Source organism: Ictalurus furcatus, chromosome 11, assembly GCF_023375685.1.
Source record: "Ictalurus furcatus strain D&B chromosome 11, Billie_1.0, whole genome shotgun sequence".
Taxonomy (NCBI): Eukaryota; Metazoa; Chordata; class Actinopteri; order Siluriformes; family Ictaluridae; genus Ictalurus; species Ictalurus furcatus.
This window is the reverse complement of record NC_071265.1, coordinates 16,079,703-16,104,188: the sequence shown is the minus strand read 5'-3', so window position 1 is coordinate 16,104,188 and position 24,486 is coordinate 16,079,703. Positions and strand designations below refer to the sequence as shown.

General features: G+C 39.7%; 1 protein-coding gene across 1 annotated transcript; it reads right to left on the bottom strand.

The window, feature by feature from the left end:
- Positions 1–1,934: 1,934 nt before the first annotated feature.
- edem1 (ER degradation enhancer, mannosidase alpha-like 1) lies at positions 1,935–21,686 on the bottom strand. The gene is made up of 12 exons (XM_053636589.1): positions 20,943–21,686; positions 17,717–17,789; positions 17,302–17,405; positions 15,070–15,241; positions 14,570–14,753; positions 13,397–13,571; positions 12,208–12,328; positions 11,495–11,665; positions 6,534–6,607; positions 6,300–6,396; positions 5,586–5,747; positions 1,935–3,665 (listed from the first exon to the last, which is right to left on the bottom strand). Exons 1-12 carry the CDS (start codon positions 21,398–21,400, stop codon positions 3,576–3,578), a joined length of 1,881 nt encoding a protein of 626 aa, XP_053492564.1. The 5' UTR covers positions 21,401–21,686; the 3' UTR covers positions 1,935–3,575.
- Between the last annotated feature and the right edge of the window lie 2,800 nt (positions 21,687–24,486).

Here is a 24,486-nt window from a genome sequence, read left to right as displayed (position 1 = left end):
TGCCAGGGAGGATATAATAACGGATCTAATCACTCTTTACAACTGAGATGAGCAGAAAAGAATCTCAGCATGCATTCAACCTTGAGGTGGATGGGCTACAGCAGATACATTGAGACGGGACAGTTGAAGAACTGTACAATTTCAATGAGTCTGTGCCCATAATATCCTCAGATTCTTGTTCTTGGCTGACAGGAGTGGAACCTGATGTGGCCTTCTGCTGTTGAAACCCATCCACCTCAAGGTTTGATGTATTATGTGTTATGAGATGCTTTTCTGCTCACCCAGACTGTAAAGAGTGCTTATTTGAGTTACTATAGACTTCCTGTAAGTTCACACCAGTCCAGTCATTCTCCTCTGATCTCCTTAATCAACAAGGTCTCAACAAGTTCTTCCTTCTGACCCTCCGCTCACAGGATGTTGTTCGTTTTTCGGACCATTCTGTATAAACTCTAGAGTCTGTTGTGTGATACTCAAACCAGCCCATCTGACAACCATGCCATGGTTAAAGTCACAGAGATCACATTTCCCCCCATTCTGATGTTTAATGTGAACATTAACTGAAGCTCTTGATCTGTATCTGCATGATTTTATGCATTGTGCTGCTGCCACATGATCAATGATTAGAAAACTGCATAAATGAGCAAGTGTACATGTATTCCTTTTAAAATGGATGATGAGTGTCTATATTCCACAATGATTCTCATCCCCAAATATTGTGAAAAAGTATTTCCTGATTTCTTGTCTCATACTAAATTGTTTCAGAAATTGAAACAAAATCTAAGATAAAAAAAAAAAAACGCAACCTGAGCAAGACAAAACAGTTTATCAATGATAATGTTATTTATTAAAGCAAAACCGTTATCCAATACCAACTGGGCCTGTGTGAAAATGGATTTGCCCCTGTAGTTACTAATTGCCCAAATGGGAGAATGTTCTGTGGATTGATGAGTCGAAAGTGGAACTGTTTGGAAGACAGGGGTCCCGTTACATCTGGTATAAACCAACACAGAATTCCACAAAAAGAACATCATACCTACAGTCAAGCATGGTGGTGGAAGTGTGATGCTGTGGGGATGCTTTGCTGCTTCATGGCCTGGGTAACTTGCAAGAATTGAGGGAAACATGAGTTCTGCTCTCTACCAGAAAATCCTAAAGGAGAATGTCCGGTCTTCAGTCTGTAAATTGAAACTCAAGTGCAACTGGATTATGCAGCAAGACAATGATCCAAAGCATAGGAGTAAGTCCTAGTCCTAGAAGTAAGTGAAAGACTGATCTCCAATTATTGGAAATGTTTGGTTGCAGTTATTGCTGCTAAAGGTGGCACAACCAGATTTTAAGTTTAAGGGGGCAATTAGTTTTTCACATGGGTGATAGATGATGGATAACTTTTTTCCCCTAAATAAAAACTGTACTGTGTGTTTACTCAGGTTGTCTTTGTTTTATGTTGTATTTCATTTGAAGATCTAAAACTATTTAATACAAGATATACACAAAAACAGAAGAAATCCGGATACTTTTTCACAGCTCTGTATCTATAGCTCTTCAAAAGAACAAATTTGCAGCATGTAAAACAAATGTTTATCACCTGCTACAAGTGTGTTATAACCTTGAACAACCTTGTGTTTAACCTGAAAACAAACCACAGGGTTAAGTCTTTTTAAAGATTTAAAATATATATATATATATATATATATATATATATATATATATATATATATATATATATATCTTTTATTTTAACTCTTTAAGCAAAAGGTTTGGTCAAAAAACTGTAAATTACAATTAAACCAAATCCCATTGCATTGTTTTCAAACCTTTAATGGAAGGGTTTAAGCATCTAGAAATTGTCATTCTACTGGAATTATCAATTCCATCAAAACCTTGGTTCTTTAATATACAGACGGGTGACATATTAAAGGCAAAACCAGCATAACTCCTGAAGCAATTAAAACTTCTCATTGCACATTTAATCAATTCTGTTTGAAACATCACATATGAATTCCACCACAAATTAATTTTCACATATGTGATCCATCACACCATTCAGTGTTGGTCATGGAATCATTACAATGAAATCAACCCTTTAGTAAATCAAATAAAACCAATCAAGGTAAAAGTCCATATACAACATTAGAGAAGTTAAATTCTCTGAGCAGGTGTTGATCGATAGCCCCTTAAGAAAAACCAAGATCCTGTTTTATGGCTTTGTTCAAAAAACACACAACAGTACAAACCTTGATCAATACTTGCTAGTTGTCCCACAGTTTCTATGTTAGTCATCTTTCACACATCATTCATGTCAGTCTTTGATAGCAAATATTACTGTATGAATACATAATGAAAAAAAGTTGATCCTGAGGACTGTAGGAGCTGTATAAGGCACACAATCGCCCCATGACGTGGCTATTCCATCATCATGAATATGAGTGAGACTTTGGACAAAAAAAATTCATACATCAAAATAATGTAACTAAATTACCAGCAGCATTGCAAAAGTAATATAATATGGGGTAAGGTGAAAAGATGTTCAATTGGCTGCAGCGGGGGGCGTTCACCGTGTCACACGACGCGAGCTAAAATTCATCAGCAATGCACAGAAGAGCACAGAATAACAAGGTATTGCTGAGTGAATGAAGGTCTTGTAAACAGTTTCATTCGCTGCATGTTTCTGGAAGGCACATGGTGCAAGCTTGTCAGGACATCTGAACAGGAAGCTCAAGCTAAGACCAGCTACTCATGAGGAAGCAAATGACAAGCTCAACAAAATGCAACAAAATTGTCCAGGGTCCATTGCGACAATAAAAATTGGCACTGAAATACTGGTTATAAAATCATGGAATAAGAACACTGCTACTCCTAGAGCACCAGTCAGCCCTGAATAAACGTTGTTGTTGTTTTTTTTTTTACACTGAATCAAATGATGGAAACAAGCTTACAGAGATCATCATAATCACATGATGAGCATCTTGCAGGACCTTTACAGATCTATCTTTCGAACTAGTTTGATTTGCAATTTTTTTTTGCATGTTTGAAAAGAACAATGGGTGAGCTGAAGTCTACACTGATGTTGTGTGATGATCCCTCAAATTCCAGGGTATTAAGGATCAAACTTCACTTGAGATAAAACACTGGAATGGCACTTTAAAAAAGCTGACACAAGGGGAAATGGTAAAAGTGAAGCTGACAGTGTGTTAAGGACAGTGTGTTTCACTCCTTAACATTGTGTTAAGGAGTGAAATGCAGCCTAATTTGTAAAATACTAACGGGTCAAACATAATGCCAGCTCACTGTTAACGCTTTTAAAATTATTGGGGAAATGTACCGATTTATATCACATCCCCTGAAGTGTCTCATTGTAAAAGAATGCAGCAATGTCAAGGTTTAACCAGACTAACCAATCATCATAAGGAAAAGATGCTGGACCACTGAGCTGTTAAATGCATCATATGAGGTTCTTGTGCAAAGAAACATAATAATAAAAAATAAAAATAAAAAAATTAGTTTGGAAAGCCACACTGCTAAAGCTCTCCAGAGGGCTGAGTTTTTGGACTAAACTCCAGCTGATGGTGATGAAGTCACGAAAGGCCAACCATGTGATCAATCTGTCTCATGTACACACTCTTCAGGGGAAGACCATAGCGCCGCTCTTCAGGGATCCGCTCGCACTGCAAGACACACATGTACACTTATCGTCTCATCATGAGTGCTTTAACCCTAACACTCTGTTCGGTCTAAACATCACAAATGATTTTTTTAACATAAAATTTATGTGCTTTGATTACATTTTCTCATAGATATTTTTTTATTTTTTTTAAGTGACAGAAATAAAAATGTGATCACTTCTAATTTTCCTCTCACACCTGCAATTAAGAGGATACCCAAAATTGTGAAGGTGATTTGTACATCTATAGCCATTAATACCTTTTATTTTATTACATTACTAATAACTGGATGATGAACTCAAGAAAACATAACCGATAATGAAGTTCAAAACTTCACTCTAAACTATCATTCATGAATACAATTGTAAAATACTATACATACTGCAGATAAACTTAAAATTATTAACAAATGCGGTACAACATTCAATATATTGACAGCTGTAATAATGAGTGCCTGTGTGATTAAAAAGACATAAATCCCAAATCTTATAAGAATACTCCCCTCTCAGTCTGGTCTCTATTGCAAGACAACAAAAGCTTAAAATGAATAGACAAACTTTCTGTTGGGTAATACGATCTAGATAACGCTCTGGGTTAATGTCTTCAAGGAGCTAGCTAATATTTTCAGGACATTTAATATTTCTTCAGTTTTGCATGAATGAATAATGTCTATAGATTTTCCAAATTTTTAAGGAATGTTTTACTTTGTGAGAAATACTCAATGACTACGTTTACATGGACAGCAGTAATCTAATTATTGACCTTACTCTGATTAAGATAATAATGTGATTAAGGTGTTTACATGAGTCGTGTTATAAGAACACGACTCATGTAAACATGCCCGCGTCATTACATCACCGCGCCACGCCGTCCAACGTTCCCTCCAGAATTTCACGTATCGACATATAGTTCGTCTTCGTTATGGTACCTTTTTTATGGTACCTTTTTTACAGTTTTGGGTGTTTTTATAAAAAAATTTTACGAACGCTTTAAGTGCAGTTAATTATTTTTCATGCTGTACGTGCTAACAGACGACTGCTTGAAGCCGTGGGCTGCGTCTCAAACCGCGTACTTACCGTCTATATAGTAGCCGAGATACATGTATTTTTCCCCACTACAGGCCTACAGTTGGCAAGTATGTGGCTTGGGACACAGCCGTGCTCTCTTGTTTGCCGTAAAACTGCCATGTGTGATCGTGTCCTGTTGCAAAATGCGGTGAAAACTCTCACACGAAGTTCATAATGTTATTAAGGTGTTTAAATGTCTGTAATACACGTCCATAATGCGACTAAAACAAAAGTACTCCACACGTCTTAATTCGATTATTGCTTACTTCGAGTATGACCTTAATCAGATTAAGGTAAGTAAAAATTGCTGTTTACATGCTAATTTCTTAATCACAGTATTGTCTTAATCGGGTTAAGAGTGGATTATTGTTGTCCATGTAAACGCACTGAATGTTTTACCTTCATAATAAAACTATAAAATTGCAGGCTACCTTTTGTGTATTTTAAAGCTACAATGCAGGACTTCAAGATCATGCAGACCCCTCTAACTGCAAAATAAATTCCACGGATTCTCCTAGTACATACTTATGAACATTCTTTAAATGTGGAGTATCATGAAGTTATTGAGATTAATTGGATTAATCCCACTCTATTCAAAGAACCAGTCTAATGGGCTAATAGCTTGAAGTACTCAATTAAAATTGATACTAGCTTGATTTACACCACTGTAATTTGGGTGGAAAATAAATAAATAAATCACAGACCCCATGGCTTTGTTCCACTTTGTGAACCACTGTTCTAGCGCACAACACTATGTTACCGTCAACTGCCGGTATTTGAGGGCCAGTGAAAAAAACATGCATGTTAACAAAGAGATCTCATCACTTCATAAACATTTCATACACTGTACTCTTACATTGCTGATGTTGGCTGGAGGTTCCTTATTGAACTCCTTACATGGAACCTGTTCTTCCCAGCTTTTCTGCCTAAAGTGTGGGTCTATGGGCACTACGTGACCTTCCGTCGTGAAAATGTATTTGGTCCCAGACTTGTGCAGAGGGTTGTCTTCATCGAAGAGCTACAGAGAGTCAACACAAATCAGTGAGTAGCTGCAGGCATGCAGGATCTTAAACCGAAAACCTAATCCTCCATCCCAGTTCACTAGCTTTTCATGGTTTCTGAGAATCAAGGCAGGTATAATCAGAAAAATACAAATGTACTGATGAGTTTTGTGAAGAGGTGTAGGAAGGAAAGCACATCAAGATGAAGATTCCCCCGACCCCTTCTCCTAGTTTTTGAATCTGTGAGGTTTTTATAACATGCTTTTATAAATTTACAGATTTACTTTCTTAAATTAGTTCCTAGTCCAATAGGAAAACATGAAAACTATTTGCAGATATTGTTATTATACACCTGTGTGTTACTGTGCATGTGTGGTCATGGTGAGAGCAGGCTATGGTAAGTGTTTTTCATACCTTGACGGGCTAAATCTGCCATATGTATTTTAACATTGAATATCTAAGATAAATTAGCATAGCAATTAACAGATAAACAAAGTGTCTCGATGAATTTTCCATTTAAAATTGAGATTAAGAAAGACAAAAATATATTGAGGGACAGAGAGACATACCAGGTACAGGTATTTACAGGTCTCACTGAGGAAGAAACTCTCCATGCGGTCCTCCTTGGACTTGTCTACAACATGATGGAGTGTGGCATAGCCACATCTGCAAAGAAGAGTCAGATAACATAAAAACATACTATTTATATATATCCAGACATGGATCATTAGGAAAACCAGATTTAAGGACATCACATAACCACTCATGTGTTATAAAGAATCCCAATGACGCAGACCGCTTACTTGACTTTGGTATTCTTTTCAAGGCTCTGAAGTATGTCCATGCCAACATGTAAATAGAAAGGATTCTTAGTGGCCTGTGAGGGAGTACAAAAATAAATCCATCAAATTCATCTTTGCTTCATCTTTACAATTAAACTCAAAACGTGAGACTTGACTGTTACAGTGAGCCAATCAAATCATTGTTTTAATAACTATGCTTTACAGAATTTTCATTTTGTATTTCATTAAACCTACACTAACAAACAACTTTATCAGACCCTCCACAGACCTCACAAGCGATGACAGACTGCTGTTTCATGCTAAATGTTCTGCACTTATACAGTATCTCACAAAAGTGAGTACACCCCTCACATTTTTGTAAATATTTGATTATATCTTTTCATGTGACAACACTGAAGAAATGACACTTTGCTACAATGTAAAGTAGTGAGTGTACAGCTTGTGTAACAGTGTAAATTTGCTGTCCCCTCAAAATAACTCAACACACAGCCATTAATGTCTAAACCGCTGGCAACAAAAGTGAGTACACCCCTAAGTGAAACTGTCCAAATTGGGTCCAATTAGCCATTTTCCCTCCCCGGTGTCATGTGACTTGTTAGTGTTACAAGGTCTCAGGTGTGAATGGGGAGTAGGTGTGTTAAATTTGGTGTCACCGCTCTCACACTTCGTCATACTGGTCACTGGAAGTTCAACATGGCACCTCATGGCAAAGAACTCACTGAGGATCTGAAAAAAAGAATAGTTGCTCTACATAAAGATGGCCTAGGCTATAAGAAGATTGCCAAGACCCTGACACTGAGCTGCAGCACGGTGGCCAAGACCATACAGCGGTTTAACAGGACAGGCTCCACTCAGAACAGGCCTCGCCATGGTCAACCAAAGAAGTTGAGTGCACGTGCTCAGCATCATATCCAGAGGTTGTCTTCGGGAAATAGATGTATGAGTGCTGTCAGCATTGCTGCAGAGGTTGAAGGGGTGGGGGGTCAGCCTGTCAGTGCTCAGACCATACGCCGCACACTGCATCAAATTGTTCTACATGGCTGTTGTCCCAGAAGGAAGCCTCTTCTAAAGATGATGCACAAGAAAGCCCGCAAACAGTTTGCTGAAGACAAGCAGACTAAGGACATGGATTACTGGAACCATGTCCTGTGGTCTGATGAGACCAAGATAAACTTATTTGGTTCAGATGGTGTCAAGTGTGTGTAGCAGCAACCAGGTGAAGAGTACAAATACAAGTGTGTCTTGCCTACAGTCAAGCATGGTGGTGGGAGTGTCATGGTCTGTGGCTGCATGAGTGCTGCTGGCACTGGGGAGCTACAGTTCATTGAGGGAACCATGAATGCCAACATGTACTGTGACATACTGAAGCAGAGCATGATCCCCAGGGCATGATATTCCAGCATGATAACAACCCCAAACACACCTCCAAGATGACCACTGCCTTGCTAAAGAATCTGAGGGTGAAGGTGATGGACTGGCCAAGCATGTCTCCAGACCTAAACCCTATTGAGCATCTGTGGGGCATCCTCAAATGGAAGGTGGAGGAGCACAAGGTCTCTAACATCCACCAGCTCCGTGATGTCTTCATGGAGGAGTGGAAGAGGACTCCAGAGGCAACCTGTGAAGCTCTGGTGAACTCCATGCCCAAGAGGGTTAAGGCAGTGCTGGAATATAATGGTGGCCACACAAAATATTGCCACTTTGGGCCCAATTTGGACATTTTCACTTAGGGGTGTACTCACTTTTGTTGCCAGCGGTTTAGACATTAATGGCTGTGTGTTGAGTTATTTTGAGGGCACAGCAAATTTACACTGTTACACAAGCTGTACACTCACTACTTTACATTGTAGCAAAGTGTCATTTCTTCAGTGTTGTCACATGAAAAGATATAATCAAATATTTACAAAAATGTGAGGGGTGTACTCACTTTTGTGAGATACTGTATATCGCTTATATCCAAAGTGCTTTACACTGTGTTTCATTCACCCATTCACCCACACACCAATGGTAGCAGAGCTGCCATGCAAGGTGCTAACTTGCCATCGGGAGCAACTTGGGGTTCAGTGTCTTACCCAAGGACACTTCGGCATGTGGAGTCACGTGGGCCAGGAATCAAACCGCCAACCCTACGGTTAGTGGACAACAACTCACTCTACCACCTGAACCACAGGTGATATTACCTTTCTAAAATTCACACACTAGACAGTAGTGCAGAGTGCATAGTGTAAGTGCATCATTTGGGACACAACTTTAGTATTTACTCTCTGAAGCATGTTTTTGGAACAGATGTAACATAGTGAGTAAATCTCCCCCGTGCCGTGCGCAGACCAACTAATCCATAATGAGATTCGTTGCCTACGATTTTCATAATCGATTATTACTGATTTTATCGATTAGTTGCTGCAGCTCTAGACATTTTCTTTGTCAATAAACATAAAAATATGTACACCGTTAAAATTACGCACTTTTAATTCATGCACCATAATATAGTGAAAGTATTGTAGCATTTTCATTCAATCGTTTCAGTCACTATAACAAAATATTAAGATCATTACAATAGAGCTGCAACAACTAATCGATAAAATCAGTAATAATCAATTATGAAAATTGTAAGCAACGAATCTCATTATGGATTAGTTGGTCTGCGCGCAGCACGGGGTGTGTTTACTCATCACGTTACTTCTGTTCTGGGAACAAGCTTCGGAGAGTAAATACTAAAGTCCTGTCCCAAATGACGTACTATACACTTACACTATGCACTATGTACTCTACCGTCTAGTTCAGTGCTTTTTGTCTATCCATAAAAAGCACTGTACAAATACTATTACACACACACTAATTTTATATATATATATATATATATATATATATATATATATATATATATATATATATATATATATATATATATATATATATATATAAACTTTTATTTATATATATATATATGTATTTATGCATTACTTTTTATGAATGCAAAAAGAAAGCACTGAATTAAACCACAGTCCTAAATGAATAATATATATTCTGGTGTGTGTGTGTGTGTGTGTGTGTGTGTGTGTGTACTGGGTTCTTTTCAGTCTTATATAATTGGACAAGCAGTTGTGTAAATTTTTAGTCTTAAGTTTATATTTGTAACACTCAGTTTGTGGGATTTATTTTAAATAAACGAAAAAATGGTACTGAAAGTTTGCCCCCCCCCCCCCCCCGCTCCGATTAATAGAAAAAAAATTAGGTGATTATGAAAATAATCGTTAGTTGCAGCCCTACATTACAATATTTAATTTATTTTATAATGTATAATTTTTATGGCAAAAAACAAGGATCCAGGGCTGAGGCCAGATCCTTTATGCATTTTTTCCCAGCTCAGGTAGCTCCTACAGTGCCATTACCTTCCTTAGAACATATACACTGATATTCATGTAAACTGCAATTCATATAGACATTTACACACCTAATTTTCCTCAGCATAAAAGGATGTTGCTGTTTCAGTTTTAACTCATTTACTGCTATAAAAAAAAACAACAAACAAATCGGTGTATGTCCATTTTTCCTCACACTGACTGTGAGCGCGAGCGTTTGGCAGAATTAAGAGCTGTCAGCCAGTAAGACACGAGTATTTCCATGTATTTTCCTGTAAACCCTGTCTGACTGGTCTCGCCTCCGTTCACTGAAGAGATAAAATTACAACACCGACGTCTTCTTTCACTTACGTTCAGTTCCAAGTGGATAATTATTTGGGGCTAACATTAAGGTGCAAATGTGGCGCCTTCTGTGCTTCCCCTGGTAAATTCAGCATCTGGCTCATATTCAGTATCTGGATCATTTGAGGCTACTATCGTGTTCATAATTGGGGCAGTGGTGGCTTGGCGGTTAAGGCTTTGGGTTACTAATCGGAAGGTCAGGGGTCCAAGCCCCAGCACTGCCAAAGCTACCACTGTTGGGCCCCTTGAGCAAGGCCCTTAACACTCTCTGCTCCAGGGGTGCTGTATCATGGCTGACCCTTTCCTCTGACCCCCAACTTCCTAACATGCTGGGATATGCGAAGAAATTTTTTTTTCCACTGTGCTTTAATGCATGTGTGACCAATAAATACCAATAATGTTCACTGACATCTTCATCACCATCAAATGACGATAGCATTTGATTAGAAACTTGTTCTGCAGTAAATCGCTGAACTATGTCAAGTTTTGTAACATTTCTTTTACGTCTGAGGTAATTATGATTGACAGGTTACATCATCATTGTTTACCAAACATTCCCACCTTGAGGAATAAAAAAGAACTGCACTTATTGAACTGTGAGAGATTCAATACTGTTGCGCAGAAAAATGTATGTACACTATTACATACTTCAGGTCGGTAGCGACCCTACAGACTTTTCACAATAAGTTAATTATAAAACAGATATTATACAACAATTTGATATTTTCTTGTTATATTGCTGTTAATAAATAGATTGAGGAGGTGGAGGTCGAATGTAAAAAAAAAATATGAATGAGGAGCAGGGTACTGAATGACATCCCGGGCTGCTAACGACCCGAGGTATGCGTTTAAGAGTCAACTTTAATTACAACTCTTTCTTTAAATTTAATAGCTGTATTCTTTGAAATGTTAAAGGTAGTCCTAAAAGCTGTTGCCATTTTACTGGTGTTATTGGCATGGTGTTAGGGCTTATCTCTCATGAATGATCTGCATCTGTGGTGAAACAGGACGTGCCATATTCATACAATATGCAAATAAAAGACTGATTATTTCCACATGGCCAAACAGACTCACCGTCTGTGTTCAAATCACTGCTTGTTTTAACATATTTTAACTTGACATTTTTAGGGCTCAGACAAAAATTTGTTCATACATTGTTCCCAGTGCTGTAATCTGCTATTTTTAAGGCTCCTTTCATAAATAATGGCCACTGAGAGGTACACAGACGAACTAGAAAATGAAAGCAAGTGTTTGTACCTGGTATAGCAGGTATGTAGACTCAACTAGCTCAGGTCTTAAAGGGTAAAAGAGCACATCTGGAGCCTGCAGCTGCCAGTTGTACCTTTCCGGCAATGCACCGAAACGCCTCCATATTGCATAGTAGAAGGCATGGAGACAAATGGCGTTTTCCACATCTCCATTTAAAACCTGAAAAGAAAAAAAAATGTAAATGGATTAATTGAGGGTGCATAGAGGATGATTGTGAGAACCATTTTGAATTCCCAAAAATGTACTGAGACATCCTCCAGCTCTACAGACTTGCTGGGTACATGCAAATGAAGATCCTCAGACCACAAATTTGCCAAACCAATAATAAACAAATGACCTGCCTACAGGATATCCAAAGGTTGCCAGATTCCAGTCATAATCACAAACCTGTACTGTAAACCAGTACTGTAAACCAGAACCAAACTGCTCAGTTTGGGAACTCTGAATACTGTTGGTGCTGGTTAGAATGCATCAGCAATTATGGTACAGAAGAAGAGAAGAACAGAAGAAAGAAAAACCACTGTCTCCAGTACTCAGAGTAATTAAAAATTTATGCATTTACCATTTATATGCTTCTGTTCTTCTTTTGGACAGAAAATGAAATGACAATTTTGGGCAAAATATATCACTGAACGTTTTCAGTGAAATTTCAGTGCATCCATAGTATGCTAGGAATGAAAGAGAGAATCAGAGTAACACACCTGTAGGCCAGGAAAAAACGCCTGGAGAGAGTCGATCCAGGTGTTCATGATCTGTCCGTTAAACATGTTCACATTTACATAAAGGGGAGGGTCACCTTCTCCTTCATTACAAGCCTCTCTTCTGTACAAAAAAAAACAAAAACAAAAAACACACAATCTTTTCTTTCTTATTTTTTTTTTTAAGAGCCACTGTTTTAATATAGCTGAATATTTGTCGATGAGTAAACACTTCCAACCAAGTCTAATTCGAAACCTACTGTACCCTGGGGTTAGTACGCTATATTGACAACTATAAACAGAAAATCCAACATCTCACAGATCACAAAGGCTGTTATGATAGAAATGTACAATGTGTGTTTCATCCAAATGTTTTAGTCCATCAGCTTCTATCAGGCAAATATTCTGAGGAAGATGTAATTACATAATCAAAGGCAAGTGTGACAGACAATATCTCGACTTACCAGAGGTGATAGCTAGCTAACAAGTTGTAACGGTAACCAGGAAAGGTTTAACTAGGACGCCTCGTTACCATGACAACCGGATAGGTCCATAACTGCAAACTGCCATAGTAATGGCATAATAAGTCTATAGTACCATTTCAAAAAAGCATGCACCGTTCTTTTCAGTCCTTTCCTTAGCAGTCACTGTTTCCGTAGATATTTATCACATTTTCACCATTTTTTGCTTTTTAAAAATATTGGTATCTCTGGACATTCCATTAGTGTTATTATGAGCAGGTGAACGGAAACCCCACTCACACACACATTGTTAGATTTCCATGTATCTCAGGAATCTCAGATTATGCCTTTCAGATCTTCCGTCATACCTTCCAGCCTGTTCTACTACTACTTACTTCTATTAACTTTTAGTTCTGTGCTGCTAGGAGCTAGAAAGTGTGGTTTTCCTCAGAGCGTTTCAGATCTGGGGAGCCTAAGTGAACACAAACTGACACATGCATGCTCACGGAGACGTCCCCAGATCTGAAACGCTCTGAGGAAGACCACTCTCTCTAGCTCATAGCAGCACAGAACTAAAAGTTAATAGAAGTAAATAGTGGTAGAACAGGCTGGAAGGCATGACGGAAGATCTGAAAGGCATAATCTGAGATACCTGAGATACATGGAAATCCAACACACGTGCACTCACAGACACACACACATATCTCAACATGACAGAAGCACATACACACCCTCTCCTCAGGTGGCTCTGAATGCTCTCATAAGCAGCCATGAACATCTTGTAGTCTTCTTTTTCTCCAAAGAGAATGTAAGACTTCAGCAGGTATTCATAGAAAGAGTCCATGCCTGCACCCAGGCCACTTTGCTTCCCAACCCATTGACCCGTCTGGATGTTCACCACATTCCCTATAATGAAGAGAAGGAAAAAAATGAAACACAGAAACCAAACACATCCTTCCCAGCACCACAAATTATACACACGCCCTCTGTGGCAAGTACATTTTAACCGGTAAACCTACCGTACAGGTGCACTGTAGATATACCATTACAGATTATAGCCCTGTCTGTTGTTATGGACAGTTTGTGCCACCCCTATACCTGTCAATCAGTGGAAAGGGAATATCACGGGACCACCACTGACCAGACATTCTTTATATTCTCAGCACAGCAGTAGTGTACACCTAGTGTAGTTTACAGCTATAAGATGGACCAAAAATGTAGGCGTACAATAACGTGACCAATAAGAATATACAGTGCTTGGGGGCTCTTGAGTGGAACAACAAGTATTCACCCTATCATAGGGAGATCCTGATGATGCCACAGCCATCAGTGACCAAAAATTGGCTGTGCTTTCTAGATGAGAGGGATGGCTTCACCCTCTCCCCTGTCAATCACAGTGACACTAGCCAATGGTGGGCATCCTGAAGCTCATGTATACAGAAGAGGGCAGACAGCATTTTCCTCCAAGTGGGTTGTACTGCCCTGTGATGCTAAGCATGAACACCAGTTTGAAAACATCTGTAGGTTGACGTCACATGTCTTGGAGACAGCACATGTTAGTCTTTGCCATCCCTGGTTCGTAGCAGTCAGTGGAGTTAGCTAGTGTGTGCGAATTGGGCACGACCAAACCAGAGAGGAAAAAAAAACTGAAGACACAGTGCTTAAAAACTCCATGCCCTCGTTCCAGCACTACAGAGAGATCTATAATTAATATTTTTGGCACAAATTAGTACACAAATGCTTAAAAGTCAATCTGCCTTTTTGATCACAGCATTTGTCAGAAAACTATTTCAAGGTCCATTCTGTCTTGTCCTACTTTCTACAACAAAAATATGAAAGCTTCACTGAAAACAATGCTGTTTATTGTGAATTCTGAAAACGGTATAACCTGCACTTGGCCTTACCCAGCAGCCCTGTTTGGTTGCTCCTCAGGTTCCAGAGAGCTCGGACAGCCCTCCTTGCCACCCACTCAAACGTGGAGTCGCCAAGCAGACGGCTTAGGATGCCAAACTCAACTAGAAGAGAGCCTGCGCCTGCTGTGCATGTCTCGTTTATGCTGTCAGGAGGCACGCCGCTTTTCAGATTCACCTGTCCATGCAACATGTTTCAAATCGTTTTGCATTAATAGGATTAGTACATCATTCACAAAATAGTAATATAACGTTTGCTAAATTAGTATAATATTACTGTGAACATTGAACTGAATGCTCATAAATGATCCAGTCTGCACACTACTAAGAATAATAGCCAAACAAGGGGAAGAGGAATGAAAAAAAAAAAGATGACCATCAAACAAAATACGGAAATATCTCTAAAGCACACGCACATAAATTGTGTTAACAATACAGACGCTAACTGTTATACATAAACTAATGAGAGATGTTTATATGAACCGAGGTCTAACCCTGGGGTATGGGATGCCAGTGCTGGTGTTCTCGAAGGCAGGTAGCAGCCGCACAGCCAGGTCATGGGCGAGATGTAGCAGCTCGTTATCATAATCTTCCAGCCCCACGTCTCCGAACGGGTGCCAGGGATCGGTCAGAAGAATGTGAGCCGAGATTAGACTGCCCAGAATTCTGAGGGAGAAATTGAAGACCTTCAAATTTGAACCTTATAATAAAAGCAGTGATTTTTGAGGTGATATCAGTCCTTGGTGTAACAAAAGTGTAACTAGGGATGTCACGAGAACCGATACTTCGGTACCAACATTCTTAAAATGTGACGGTACTTGTTTTTCTGCAGTAGCATTAGGACCGTTTATAACGAAAGTACTGGAAGTACAGAGGTTCTGGTCCTGAAGGGGGCAGCAAATATGCGCAAGTGTTTTAGTCGGTCCACAAGTGGTGAAGAAGAAGAGGAACACCTACAAGCACACGGGAAAAACTACAGAAGTTTAGCTTAGCTTAACAAGTTTAGCTCCGCCCCCACTCGTTGAGAGGAAAAGCTAGTATCGGTTTCCGGTGTGCAACTTATGCGATCGTTCATTTCAAACAAAGCGAGGAAACACATACACACAGTCACATACACATTCACACACCACGGACACGTTAGACATGCCAATCAGCCTACCATGCATGTCTTTGGACTGGGGGAGGAAACCGGAGTACCCGGAGGAAACCCCCGCAGCACGGGGAGAACATGCAAACTCCGCACACACAGGGCCACGGTGGGAATCGAACCCCCGAACCCGGAGGCATGAGGCGAACGTGCTAACCACTAAGCCTCCGTGCGCCCTTCATGCTAGTGCCAAAAAACAAACACACACACACACACAAAAAAAAAACAAAAAAAATCACACTCACACACACACACACACACACACACATCTGCAGGCAGAACAGAACAACCCTCCCTGCCACCCACTCAAACGTGAGTAAGAGCTCACACCTAGTAAAGCAGTTCATTTAAACTATGTACAAACCCGACTAGCAGTTGTTCATACAGTTGGAATAGAGGGCTTTTCCCACAGCCTGCTCTCAATATCTGGGTGAGAATATTAGAAGACCGGAAAACACAAACCATTTTTGAAACCACAGCTCAAAATTATTACTTACAAATAAAATAAATGAGTGCAGCTGTGAGAACCTATGCAACGGCAAATAAGTTTGCCACCTTTTCAATGAAGTGACATGGTCTGAGCAAAACTGGCTGAATAAATCCAATGAAATGATTTACAAATCACTGAACGCTTTGAAACTTTTTAATCGAATATGAAAAATGGGTGAATATAAGAACGTTAGTGTAGATGACTGGCTCTTCCTTCATGTATAAAAATTACATCGTTTGCGTCACTGGACTCGTCAGGGATCATTACAACACACAGACACACCACAAAAGTGAGATTATTTTAAAAGCCGATAAAATTCTTGAGAGTAGAAAATTATGGCTCATTCTGTCTGATTGATAACAGAACGGTGTAACCTTCGGTTTAACCAGGGACTTCCTCCTACCTTCTAGGCATAACCACAAACTCACACCGGATGTATTGCACAAGTGCTATTGTTAGTTCGGGCCTGATGTGTCTGTGCATTCAAGCCACAACGCACATGCTCCACACTCGCTACTGGCATGACGGAGTGCTTCTTTTCTATTCAGGAAATCTAACGCCAAAATGTACAACCGGGTCAGTGAAGCACGGAGACAGATCGTAATGACAATAGAGCGCAATAAAAACATGACATGAGACACTGCATAAACAGCTTATTTTTCTGTCTACCCATGAGTACCATTACAGTACAGGCAGTTTTCTATTAACTACGGGTTGCACAATCATGATACTTTTCTAGATTATGATTTTAAATACAGCTCATAGCAAACTGTGATTGTGGGATTTCTGTGGCGTTCACAATTCACTTAAACACACAAGCCGGGGGGGGGGAACCTTAGACATGGTGCAAAACAAGTGCAGAGTGATGCACTGATTCGAGTTTGGTGCGCCTCGGATGAAGCTGATCTGGATTGAGGTACTTGTTAAAATGGCACACTAACTAGCCTGTGTGACACTTACTTCACACAAGTTGGGAAAATAAAAAGCTCATGAAGTATGAAATCGCCTTACGACTCTGAGCAATGCATCACGTTCTGTGTAGTCTCTTTTGCTCTTCAGCAGATAAAATAAAAGTAAACAGCGAATCACCTGATGTTGGCCTCAAACACTTGCACTGTGGAATCCTTGTCAAAGCTCACAGTGTCAATAACCAGCTTGACAGCGCGATGAAACTCTGACACATTCCCAAGCACCTGTAGAAAGAGCATAAGCACAAACTTAAGTACAACTTTATATTAAAAGCATGAGAGAAATGTAGCATCGTTTTAGACATAATAACGCTTCATTAATCGTGTTCCAGCTCAAACTTTTGTGAAGCGTTCAAAATACACACTTCAGAGTGTTGATACTATGAAGAAAATTCTTGAGAGGTAAGATGGGTCAAAATGATAAATTGTAGTACACAGATCTACAGAACTTTAATAAGGATATCAGTTAAAGCCCATGAATATTAATCAAAATAAAAATAAAAAAAAAATCACTTTGTTTCATAACCTGAACTTACCAACAGTGTATCAAGAGTGTCAATTAGTGTCAGGGAGTAGTTGCCAAGGACGTCATTGATGTTGATGTTTGACCTAAAATGAAAGCAGTGGGCATAAATGAAAGCAGTCTAGTCCAAGACGATGAATCATGTGATTGGTTGAATGTCAAGTGTTTTCCTAGATCGAGCGTTAACATGGCAGGGAAAGAGAGGAGTTCTGCAGATCAAACACAATGTCGTCTAGATGCATCATGTAAAGAAAGCATTAAAAAGTCAACTTCCTGCAAATGATGTTAATAAGAACAATAAAGGGTGCCTGTAATCTCGTTTTGCAAAGCTCCAGGGCATGTCACGCACTGCATAGTTTAGTGTGTTCTCTGCTCGAACACTTGAGTCCAGATCAGTCTGAGAACGCCTCGTTTGATCTTCAGTCTGACACAGAACCAGGGCTGGTTAGCTAGTCATGAGCAATAATCAGGTGCGGTAAGCTATAGAGAATGGCGTTTCATCAGGAATACTGTGGGGTTTAATCCCAGATGAGCTGAGGCACAAGTAAGAGCAGGGAAAACACAAACATGTAAACAATAAAAGAACTCGGTAACAGTGTCTTACCTTAAAGAGTTACACTGAAACTGAGATGTGTGATACAAAACAGGCAACAGTGCCATGAACGGTAGGGAAAAAAAAAAGGTTATGGAAAATGTCTTTGTGGTTAATCTCACGCTAGAAAAATATAAAAAACCATTACAAAATGAAAAAGAAAGATATCTAAAACAAAAATAGTCCTTTTTTTTTTTTTAACAAATCCACACGTCACAATTATTGGGCTAGAACAGGGGTGTTCAAAGTCCGCCAACTTTCCTGAATTCTTGAAAGAGTCCTTAATTAAAGTGAATTTGCAACCAAGTATTAAAAATGACAAATTAGGGTGTTTTCACACCTAGTTCGTTTGAGACTTCCAAACACTCTTGGAGAGGTTCAGCGTGCAAATCAAGTGATCTCAGAGAACCAAGTGACCACCTCCGGAGGTGGTCTGAGTACAGTTCGTTTGTGGTTCGATTTCTTCGTGATATGTGAAAGCAACGAGGTCCCGGTCCGCTTTGCGTTTCGTTTCGACATGTGGACCTGGAGGCTTGCCATACCTGCAGCCATGTTCCATCACTGCTGAAAACAACACAGAACTTTTCACTGTGTCAGGTCACGGGGTCGTGTGGTCTCAGGAAATTTGGATATTTGGAAAGAGGATTGCATTAAACACCAACTATCCTCAACACATAAGAACATAAAAGTGTTTCTTTTGTTTTCTCAAAAAAATGAAGGAAAGACATTATAACGGAACTGCGCTACAATGCCGGGTAAAAGTTAAAAAAAACTATAATAATTATGGCAGAAGTACATGAACACCCGTGACAAAACGCGTCGAAGTGGTGAGTCCGCTGAAATGAAAGACTCCTGTCCCTTCTATGACGTCTTGGATGAAATTTCGGGTGCAAGCTGGAGTCTGAGTTCTTATGACGTCTTGGTGTGAACAAGAAAGGGTCTTGAGATTGCTTCATTGCTGAAGAGGACCAAAAAAAAAGAACCGGATTCTCCTATATCGCGAACACCAAAAGAACTGAGGTCACGTTCGGCTGCTTCACTTTAAGTGAACTGGGTTTGGTTCTTTTAAAACGAACTACATGTGAAAACCCCCTTAATTTATGATGTTATGTTAGTCTGTTCAATTGGGCACGGTGGCTTAGTGATTAGCATGTTTATCTTACATCTCCAGGGTCGGGGGTTCAATTCCCGCCTCTGCCCTGTGTGTGCAGAGTTTGCATGTTCTCCCCGTGCTTCGGGGGGTTTCCTCTAGGGAACCCAAGTTTCCTGCCCCAGTCCAAACACACGTGTTGTAGTCTGACTAGCATCTCTAAACAGTCCATAGTGTGCGAGTTTGGGTGCGATTGTGCCCTGCGCTGCGTTTCTACCCTGTCCTGGGTGTCCCCCACCTTGTCCCCTGAGATCGGCTCCAGGCTCCCTGCAACCCTGTGTAGGATAAGCTACTTTGTTCAATTACTTTTGGTCCCTGTAATAGGGTGAACCACATATAAAAAGTGCTGCCTCAATTTGGATGTGAATACTCTCAAATGATTATATGACAACCCTGGCCTAGAACGTTCACCTGAGTGTTCAGGAACTTTTAAGCAGTCAAATCTACAATTAGATGCCACCTCTATGCCAAACGACTATCTAGAAGATGTGCCGGAAGAACGCTGCATGTTTCACCTAACCACAAATGCATGCACCTGGAGTTTGCTTGAACCTACTGAAAGGATGTATGTACAATACAGAAGTGAACTCAAGCCTCTAGTAACCGTTACGCACGGTTGGTGAAACTGTGCTGATGTTTTTCTGCAAAAGGCACTGGGAACCATCTTAGTATACTTAGCATCATGGACTCCAGGAGATTTTAGATCTCCTGAAAATCTGTCAGTCTGTGCTAAGGCATTACAACCAGGGTCTTGGTTGAATTGAATCTTCCAGAAGGACAATGATTCAAACAAAAGATTTGCATACGGACAGTAGGGACATGTCCGTCCCAATATTTTGGGAGGGCAGAATTTGGAGAATTTAGAATCTTTTAGTCTTTCATCTGTTGCTTTATATAAATTGTATTTAAATGTAAATACAGATCTTAACGTAAATATATATGTTATATTTTAATAAACCATTTGGTTGTCAACATTAAACAGTCCTTTATTTTTTTTTCACGGGGTTGTCCCTACTGATATTGAGACCAAACCTACACCCTTGGATTCAAAACACACATTAAAATGGTTCTCTGTTGTAGTGTAAACGTGCAGGGTGAGCCGAGGAGAGAACTGGGACCCCAGAGATATGTAGTAGGACGTGGTGTCAGATTTCTTGCTCTGTATTCTCCAATCTCATTCGGCATTACAGAAAATTCCGTTCTGCACCAAGTATTAAATGAAGGGTATGTGATATGTATGCTTCTTTAATTAAAGATGTCATTTTCGATAAGGGTTTTGTTTCATAAGTATAAAGTTGCATCACTTAAAGGGGAGATTTCACTCACAGTTTACTATGAGATTAACCACAAAGACATCTCCCTTACTCCCATAACCTTTTCCCAGCCATCTTTACCAAGGCCTGCCTGTATATCATGGCTTTTATGGGGAATGTGGAGGGCTGGAAAGCAGTGCCTGACATGTGTTATCCACACAGGGGTTGGGGTATGTCAACTTACGGGTTTAGGACATCTGGACCTCTGCCCTCACAGTCGATAGGATTAAGCTCGTCTTCAGGAAAGGCGTATTTCATGTAGTTGTCATAACCGAAGTAGAACATGTCCCTGGCCATTTCCTTCATTTGAATCTTGAGGGCGTCAGGAAAAGAGCCATACTTCCTATCGTACTCGTCTCTGCTGGCCTTAAAGAAGCTCAGGTATGCTTTCTTAGGTGTGTTCTCGCTGATCTTTGAGCAGGTTCCTACTGGATGTTCTCTGTTTTCGTACACACGCTGCGACCAGCTATTGGTCGTCTGCTCTCCATCTGTCGGAGGCTCTGTGTGTTTGTGCAGGTTGAAGCTGAACTGGAGCGGGAAGTGAAAGCCCCAGCTAGGTCCGAGTCCAAAAGCGAGCCACAGGATGCAGTTCAGGGCCACCCGTAGTACAAGAAGACCCACTACTATTGACCTCCATTGCATCTTTGCTTGACGGTGGCCGTCAGAGTCATAATTCACGTCGACGGTGTTTATTTTTCGACATTCCGAAGCGTAACCTCGTTTTATTTATTTAGCCTTTAAGCTTTTCAAACGCACAGTCACAGTTCCTGTCAACAAACCCAGCCTTCCTCGGTTGTCAGAGCTGATTGGTGCGCCGCCTCTGTCGTCACGAGGGACGTCGGTGATTGGCCGGTGTGAGTGTCAATCAAATGAGAACAAGCTGCATGGGTGTCGTGGCGTTGCTCAGTTTTCTATGGAAAGCCAAATGGGTCATTACATAAATTTAAAAACGCCGTTTTCTAATCTCAATGAGACTTTTCCTGGTTAAATAAAGGTTAAAAAAAAAGAAAGAAAATAAAAACTACAAGACACATACGGACAACAGTGGTTATAAATAAATATATTTTAATTGTTTGATCAAAAGTATTGCTAGGGACAATTCAGTAGCTGCTGGATATTGGATAGGATCGTGTGCGTCCTTATGGACATTTTTGTCTTTGTTTATCATTTTGTCCGTGTTAATGCAAACAGCATAAATGTTGCAAAAGGTGTGTATTTTTACTGGAATTTTAATATTTCATTTGCATTCATAAATCTTTTTTTAAACTAGGTAAACAAAATAGTTCCACTCAGGACCTTAGGGACAAAAATGTCCCTATTGAAACCCATTCAAACTGCAATATTTAACCCCCGTGACGTTTAAGCATAAAATCATGCATTCTTTGTTAATAGGCTTTTATTTTGTTGACAAGGTTTCAAAACATTGTATAACATTGTAAAGGACAATATTCTGAAATGTGTATTATTTTCTCAGGTTTAGCCTCTAGGGAAAATACATGCTTTTCCTTTTTTTCTGATTCTGCTGTATTATAGAGCAGTGGTTCCCAAACTTCTCCAGGGCAAGGCCCCCCAAATGGTATGAACATTTGACCGAGGCCCCCCTTTTGCAAGATGTCTTTAAAACACATTAAAAATACAGACATCTGAATACACCAGCCCCCCCTTTTTATTATTAATAATTACATCTTACATCTTTACATTACATTACATTATGAATTTATTGTGTGTGTGTGTGTGGTTGTCTGAGATTGAGAAATAGAAATCATACTAGTGGGAGGGATGGGCTTGGTGGCTCCGACCAAATTGTTGAGGCCCTCCGGGCGCCCCTTGGTGGCCGCCACTTTGAAAAACACTGTAAAAAGCACTGCAGACCAACTGAATAAATGATGCAGTTATAATTATGTGGGTGTGTTGTGTGGATATCAGAGTTGTGGTATGTATGTGTGTACTGAAAACTTTGTGTGTGTGAACAGTTTGAAAGAAAGAAATTATATTGTACTGGAAATCACAAATAACACCCCATGTAGACTATATGAGTCAAAGAAGGTTATTTTGAATATTGTCGCATTATGTAAAGAAACCAGTGTTTAAAGGATTAAAATTCTGAAAATGAATGAATGTTATGTTCAGAACTGATGCTTTAAAAAAAAAAAAAGGAGGTGGGACCAATTAATATATAATATTCCTATGACAGTTTTTGGACATGGACATTTTTGTCCGCTATGGACCTATGTGTAACTTTTTTTAATTGACGCACAATGATTAACACCTAGCAGCGATTAGAAAACGGCGTTTTTAATCTTAAAATGGCATAACATTTTGGACCAGAGAGAACGACACAACAGGCTCAACGTCTTACGAGATTACACGAGAATGTGAGACTGGGACCAAAATGTATGCTTGAAATATACTCAACCAAAAGTTTGAACTCTACTCCAGATATTTTGGTTAAAGAACTGAAAAATATATATACCAGCAGAATTATTGAGTCCTCCGACATCTTTTTGCCATGGGCTTGAACCTGCTGTATTAAAAAATGAAAAAACTTTTTTGAAAAGATATATAAAGTTAATTTCAGGCTCCAACAGGCCCAGGAAGTAGCTTTGGTGCCTCACAGCTCCAGGGTTCAATTTTGAGCTCACAATGTTCTCCACTTGTCCATGATTTCCCTCTGAGTACCTTTTAAAAACATGCTGAATAAACATGCTGAAAAGTATAAAAAATAAAAGTAACTTCTTAATATGTTGTATTTAAATTTACAACAGGGTGCACGGTGGCTTAGTGGTTAGCACGTTCGCCTCACACCTCCAGGTTCGGGGGTTTTATTCCCACCGTGGCCCTGTGTGTGCGGAGTTTGCATGTTCTCCCCATGCTGCGGGGGTTTCCTCCGGATACTCCGGTTTCCTCCCCCAGTCCAAAGACATGCATGGTAGGCTGATTGGTGTGTCCAAAGTGTCCATAGTGTATGAATGGGTGTGTGAGTGTGTATGTGATTGTGCCCTGTGATGGATAGGCTCCCTGTCCAGGGTGGACCCTGCCTTGTGCCCCATGCTCCCTGGGATAGGCTCCAGGTTCCCCCGTGACCCTGAAAAGGATAAAGCGGTATAGAAGATGGATGAATTAAAGTAAACAATGCCAAAAAATTAAGCAAATGGAGGGCAAGCAGAATATTGAGATAGATTTCAGTTTAATGTTGTATTACTAGTTTATTATTGGTAACACCGTGTTAAGATTCACAAACAGTTATTCACAACATGTATGTAACACCTACAATTTAATATAAGAATGTGTAGGCCGAATAAAACATAAATAACTGTTATGTATAATAAAATGTTATGTATAATTAATTTTGCTGAATAACTGCTTCATTGACAATTTACAGTGCTGTACAAAAGTCAGAGACCACTATTTTATTATTCATTCAAATGACCTTCAGTATTTATTGTTCATTATTTGGTGGCAAACAATAATGATGGGAAAATGTACAATACATTAATTCTATTTTCTGTCAAAAATAGATGCAGTACTTATTTCAATTCAATTAGATTTTTATTTATATAGCACTTTTAACAATGGACATTTTCACAAAGCAACTTGACAGAAATCCAGATATGGATTTAGATTTAGATCCCTAATGAGCAAGCCAGAGCCGACAGTGGCAAGGAAAAACTCCTTGAGATGACATGAGGAAGAAATATGAGGAAGAATCAGGCTCAAAAGGGAACCCA

Bases quoted from the DNA above. Each gene is read 5' to 3' on its own strand.
- edem1 (XM_053636589.1), bottom strand. From the start codon at position 21,400: ATGCAATGGAGGTCAATAGTAGTGGGTCTTCTTGTACTACGGGTGGCC. The intron at 14,754-15,069 runs GTTAGACCTCGG...TTGCATGGACAG, and splicing joins CTGGCATCCCATACCCCAGG to GTGAATCTGAAAAGCGGCGT. The intron at 12,329-13,396 runs GTGTGTATGTGC...TTTTTTGTACAG, and splicing joins CAGAGCCACCTGAGGAGAGG to AAGAGAGGCTTGTAATGAAG.